This window comes from Mytilus trossulus, unplaced genomic scaffold, assembly GCF_036588685.1.
Source record: "Mytilus trossulus isolate FHL-02 unplaced genomic scaffold, PNRI_Mtr1.1.1.hap1 h1tg000247l__unscaffolded, whole genome shotgun sequence".
Taxonomy (NCBI): Eukaryota; Metazoa; Mollusca; class Bivalvia; order Mytilida; family Mytilidae; genus Mytilus; species Mytilus trossulus.
Window position 1 is genome coordinate 1,596,897 of NW_026963318.1, and position 6,208 is coordinate 1,603,104.

The 6,208-nt window shown below is 34.1% G+C and overlaps 1 protein-coding gene across 1 annotated transcript; it reads left to right on the top strand.

Annotated features, from left to right (window-relative positions):
* The first annotated feature begins 2,165 nt into the window (after positions 1 to 2,165).
* On the top strand, positions 2,166 to 6,208 carry LOC134701660 (uncharacterized). The gene is made up of 4 exons (XM_063562796.1): positions 2,166 to 2,289; positions 4,525 to 4,758; positions 5,376 to 5,419; positions 5,972 to 6,208. The coding sequence occupies exons 1-4, from the start codon at positions 2,166 to 2,168 to the stop codon at positions 6,206 to 6,208; spliced, it is 639 nt and encodes a 212-aa protein (XP_063418866.1).

Consider the following 6,208-nt stretch of genomic DNA (forward strand, 5'->3'; position numbering starts at 1 on the left):
CCTAGCTCATTTTAAAGGTATTAACCCAAGCTATTCCCCACTTAAATATTTTTCTGGGATCCGGGCCCGTCTGGCCACCACAGAGGTTCAAAGTTGCCCATTTACGTATTTTTCATATCAACTACACATTCGGTTCTCTTCGGCATATCCCTACGGCAAAGTTCCGAACCGGACCTAGCTCATTTTAAAGGTATTAACCCAAGCTATTCCCCACTTAAATATTTTTCTGGGATCCGGGCCCGTCTGGCCACCACAGAGGTTCAAAGTTGCCCATTTACGTATTTTTCATATCAACTACACATTCGGTTCTCTTCGGCATATCCCTACGGCAAAGTTCCGAACCGGACCTAGCTCATTTTAAAGGTATTAACCCAAGCTATTCCCCACTTAAATATTTTTCTGGGATCCGGGCCCGTCTGGCCACCACAGAGGTTCAAAGTTGCCCATTTACGTATTTTTCATATCAACTACACATTCGGTTCTCTTCGGCATATCCCTACGGCAAAGTTCCGAACCGGACCTAGCTCATTTTAAAGGTATTAACCCAAGCTATTCCCCACTTAAATATTTTTCTGGGATCCGGGCCCGTCTGGCCACCACAGAGGTTCAAAGTTGCCCATTTACGTATTTTTCATATCAACTACACATTCGGTTCTCTTCGGCATATCCCTACGGCAAAGTTCCGAACCGGACCTAGCTCATTTTAAAGGTATTAACCCAAGCTATTCCCCACTTAAATATTTTTCTGGGATCCGGGCCCGTCTGGCCACCACAGAGGTTCAAAGTTGCCCATTTACGTATTTTTCATATCAACTACACATTCGGTTCTCTTCGGCATATCCCTACGGCAAAGTTCCGAACCGGACCTAGCTCATTTTAAAGGTATTAACCCAAGCTATTCCCCACTTAAATATTTTTCTGGGATCCGGGCCCGTCTGGCCACCACAGAGGTTCAAAGTTGCCCATTTACGTATTTTTCATATCAACTACACATTCGGTTCTCTTCGGCATATCCCTACGGCAAAGTTCCGAACCGGACCTAGCTCATTTTAAAGGTATTAACCCAAGCTATTCCCCACTTAAATATTTTTCTGGGATCCGGGCCCGTCTGGCCACCACAGAGGTTCAAAGTTGCTCATTTACGTATTTTTCATATCCCGTCGGTTTTCACTGTATATTTATTCTTGTTTTGGCTTTCCATAGATATTTCTTTTTATGTTTCGGAATGTTTTTAGAGTGGCCGACTTTAGTTTTAGTTTTATATATTATATATTAAATTAAATCTTTGTTGAATCTTTGATGTCGTTTTATTGACAAAAATCTGTATTACATAAAGACAAATATGCAACTTATATAAGGGTTTATATTCGAGGACAACGAGAATTTACGACAGCTTGAAGGGGTCATCAAACTATTTTCGGCGTAATTTTTCACTGAAGAGACATATATTGTCGAAATGCGCATCTGGTGCAAGAAAATTGGTACCGTTAATTTTATTAACTATGAAATCATACTGTTTAATGATTTTCAAATGAATTTTGATATTGAACCGACTGCTAGCAACCGGTTGTATATTGAATATCGAATATCAAATAACAAACCGGCAGCTAACTTCACATACATATTAAAAACGTAATGAAATGCTTTTAAAATCAGTACAAGCCGCTGTTCAATTATATTTAACTAAGATTTAGCGATTTTTGGAACGTTTGAGTCTCATGCAGTTTTTTGGTTTTTAGACATTTCGTCAAAATTGGCTGCTGGAAAAAAGTGGCTGCTAACTTGATTGGCCGATAAAAGTGGCTGCCAGCTTGAGTCTGGTGGATTTAAAGTTTCGTTTTGTTGTTCTTAACATATAGAAATCACCAAATAAGCACTCTCTGATTAATTTAAAAAGTGAAGTATTCAACTGGAATAATAACTTACTTTACCTCCGAGTCATTCCTCTGTCGCAATCGGATACTTTTTTCGTCTTTATTAAAAAAAACACAAATATTAAAACATGTCAAATCAGACTTTGAATGTTAAACTGATTTTGTAGTGAATACTTAAATGTAGAAGATGTATTGAAATTTCTAATGCGTCTAATTTTATTGCAGTATCCAACATGTTCTTGACATGCTTGGCGTTTATCACAGCAGCATTAACAGGGTATATTGAGAGTCATGATTGTAAAGATTATGACATATCAGCATCTGACCATGCAGTCTTTGGTAGATATGATGAAACATTACCTCCATACCTCTAGGAAAGAGAAATGTCCTCCTGAAGGGAAACCATCTACATTTGGTACAGTTTGAAACTATATTAAGTGTATTTTTGATTATTCAGGCTGTAAAAAATCTCGTAATTCCACTGCAAAACAATGTTTGTTTGAACATTAAATTTCAATATAAATTTTTTTTTCCATCAACAATGATTTTTCCATAAAACTGAAACATGAACAAATGTACACAAGAACTTGTCTGGCCAATAAATATATCGCTTCTTTTAACTCTTATTTTGGTCGGCCTACAGTAAATGATCTTTGTCCTATCTATATATATATCTATCAAAGACGACAAAAAATATATAGAAATAACGTATTCAGAAATCCATGAATTTATGTCTCTTTATACTTTAGCAAATTTATCCCTTATTTCTAAATTGAATCCAATGGCAGATAATTGAATCTCAGCCATATCATTGTAAATCAATTAATTTCACATAGTACGTTTATAGTTTCAGGTGTAATTTATAATGCATTTTGCAATTCATTACACGTACAACCTTTACTACCTAATTCTTTAGGTGTAACATATGTGCGCTGGGGAAAGAAAGGATGTCCAAAAGGAGTAGATTTGGTTTATACCGGTTACCACAAATATATTCATATCAATGAAACGGTAAAGGATTAATTTGGTCTGTTTTATGAAGGTGTTCGATGTACATGTAGGTCTCTGTCCTTGCAGAAGAAACATGTGATCTACACAAGGTATGAACATTGCATTTTCGCTAATCATGTTTGCATTATGTTGTAATAGTTCTGTATTATTTCGTGATGGTGGCACTCCCAGCACCATATTCAACGTCCCTATATCGTCAAAATATAGGTTCATCTTTATCATCAGTGTCAGCCAAATGGATTGTTGAACTGACGGACTGGAAAAGTCCAGATGATCGTGATATGTTTAATCTACATTGTGTAAGTTGTGTGCAGTCAAATGAGAATTGTAATCGTGCATTATTGTAAAGCAATGGGATATGTTTTTATGATAACTTCAGCTCTAGAGGTACTGTCTTTTATGGCGATTTATTGCCAAAAGCACCTGAGTACATGTCGTTTTTTGGTAGAGTTCGTGTTTCGACATCTCATGTGTTCTACATATTAAACGGTTAATTTGCGATACATTGTCTGTTTCACTTCGACTGTTTTTTAATTCATTTTGAACCCTCTCCCTTTTAGTTACAGAATTAGTGCGACAGAGGTTAAGAATTGACATACAAAACTTAAAGTATTGAAATCAAATTATAAAAGTAAAATCACAAAAATAGGGATCTCTGATGAAAATTCAAACGAAAAGTCCTTAATCAAAATTTGATTTTGAAATGATACAATCAAAAGACAAATATCTACTTAAGGAGGCTCGCGGGTATAAGATTTTTCGAAAAAAAAATAATTAATTTTTCATTACAAATCTTATTTACTACTTTAAGTAGTTGTTACTTTATCATATGATCCAAAAATCATTCCAAAAAATCAATTCGTGTTGGCCCACGGTGACTTTTCAAATGTTGATATCACTGAAAAAGCTCCAAATTATCTCCCTTTGGTGCAAAAATGCCATTTTTTGGCATTAAAATTACAATAACTTTTTTAACTCATCGGTGACCTATATTTTTTATTGTTGTTTTCGAATAAGCTGTATATAAACTTAATTATTGTAAAATTTAAGCGATTTCTGTAATTTAGTTCTTTTTTTATTTCGATATTACCGATATTTCTCCTATTAGTTCAACAGAAAAAAAGGACATTAACAAAAATGTATGTTTCTTTCGAAGGCAGATTGTGAGCGTAAATGAACGGTGACCCCATTTTTTTATTTCATTTTTCTATTAAGAATAAGATAAAGTTCGTTTATAGAAAAATATAGAGAAATCCTATATTAAATAAAAAAAAAATATTTAGACCCGCGAGCCCCCTTAAGGGTTTTACTCACATTACAGTTACATGTAACTTAATTACATAAATGATAATAATTCTATAAGGAAGCTTTCGCACACAAAGAGAAACGTAATTGTGTTTTGTGACTGGACGCATGCCATGCAGAAACTAATCATGTAATCAGTATGTCTTTATAATATGTCAAACTATAATTCTTTAAAAAAAAAGCCCTGAACATCTTGTGACTACCATGACATTATCAATATTTTGCCGCCCATGTCGATAGTTTTTATGATTCCGTTTTACTGTGCTGAAGAAATACGCTGTTTAGCACAACCTCTTTTATAATATTAAAGTCATATATAAAATATATATTACAGGACAGGTTGGCGGTAACCAGTATTTGAACAAAGCAGGAGGTGTCAACAATTTATGCCTACCAAATGACCCAGAAAACGAAGAACCCCTCAAAGGAGACAATCACCAAATATTTGAAGCCGAATATGGAAATACTGCAGGAAATGAACCATCAGGATTGAGAGATATGCACCAACAGGAGATACCATGTTCTGTATGCCACCAAAGAAATAAATCGGTTGTTCTGATGATACCAGGTATTATAATTTTTAAAAGTTGGTTTACAGTTGCTAACATGACTGTTATGTCATTAAATTACATTTTTTTTCATCTATTTTGTTTTGCTATTTAAATGTATTTTTTTTTATTTATTAATAATTTTAACGTCAAAATACGCGTGAAAATTAAGAAATAGCAAATTTTGAATAATGAAATGGATATTTTGAATTATAAAATAGACTGCTGCGACCCTTTAGCCCCTAATCATATATATAGCTTATACCTCATTCGAAATCTGATTAAGAGAGGAACACAAGATATATAATCGATATGTGCCACAACGCATATTGGAAGAGTAACGTAGAACCTAAACATCGTAATTATTACGCTTTAACATTAAGAAATAGCTGAATATAATTTTACTAATTTAATTGAGTTCCTTTAATTTTAATTTTATTTAAAAAAAAAAAAGAACAGCGTATATGACAAATACTCGTATTGTAACATGTATGCTTATAAATCACATGAAAAGGTGACACCAAATTAGAGGATACAACAAAAAAAAATGCATTGCGCATGAACATTGCGAAGATAATGACGATATCAAACATATTAACTGTCTATACATGTTTAACCCTGTCCTATCCTTTGACAGCTGTGTTACAGAAAGCAAGAAATATGGATGACAGATGTTCATTAGTAAATAAACCCATCATAGATACTAGGATTGAAATTTTATAATTGCGCCAGACGCGTGTTTTGACTCATCAGTGAAGCGCGAATGAGAAAAAGTCAAAAATTCCAAAATAAAGTACGAAGTTAGTAAACTATACATTTACACGACTCTTAAATAAATGAAATTTATTAACAAATGTATAGAAATAAAAATAGGAATAGAAATACTTTATTAATACAATTATGGACCCTTTGAGGGTGTTAAATTACAATGATTTTTGTTATAACAATGAAATAATAATATAAAATAAACTTTGCGGAAATACATGTAAGTTTATTGAAGACCAGTTGGTGACCTTCTGCTGTTGTCTGCTCTATGGTCGGGTTGTGGTCTCTTTGACACATTCCCCATTTCCATTCTCAATTTTATGAAATAAACTCATCATAGATACTAGGACTAAATTTTGTATATACGCAAGACGCGCGTTTCGTCTACAAAAGACTCATCAGTGACGCTTTTAGCTGAAGAAATATTTGATGGTGATAAACTTGGTTTTTTTTTCTCATCACAGGCAGAAAAAAACATGCTACAGAGGCTGGACATCCGAATACAGTGGCTACCTTATGACGGATTATAAGACTGCCAGTAGTAAGGAGTATGCATGTGTGGCCAAAAATGCAGAACCTCTCGACGATAAAACTGGAAACGAAGATGGAGCTTTATTCTACAGTGTCAGTACCAAATGTGGCAGTTTGAAGTGTCCTCCATACAAAGATTCAGTAGAAGTTCTATGTGTTGTTTGTACAAAATAA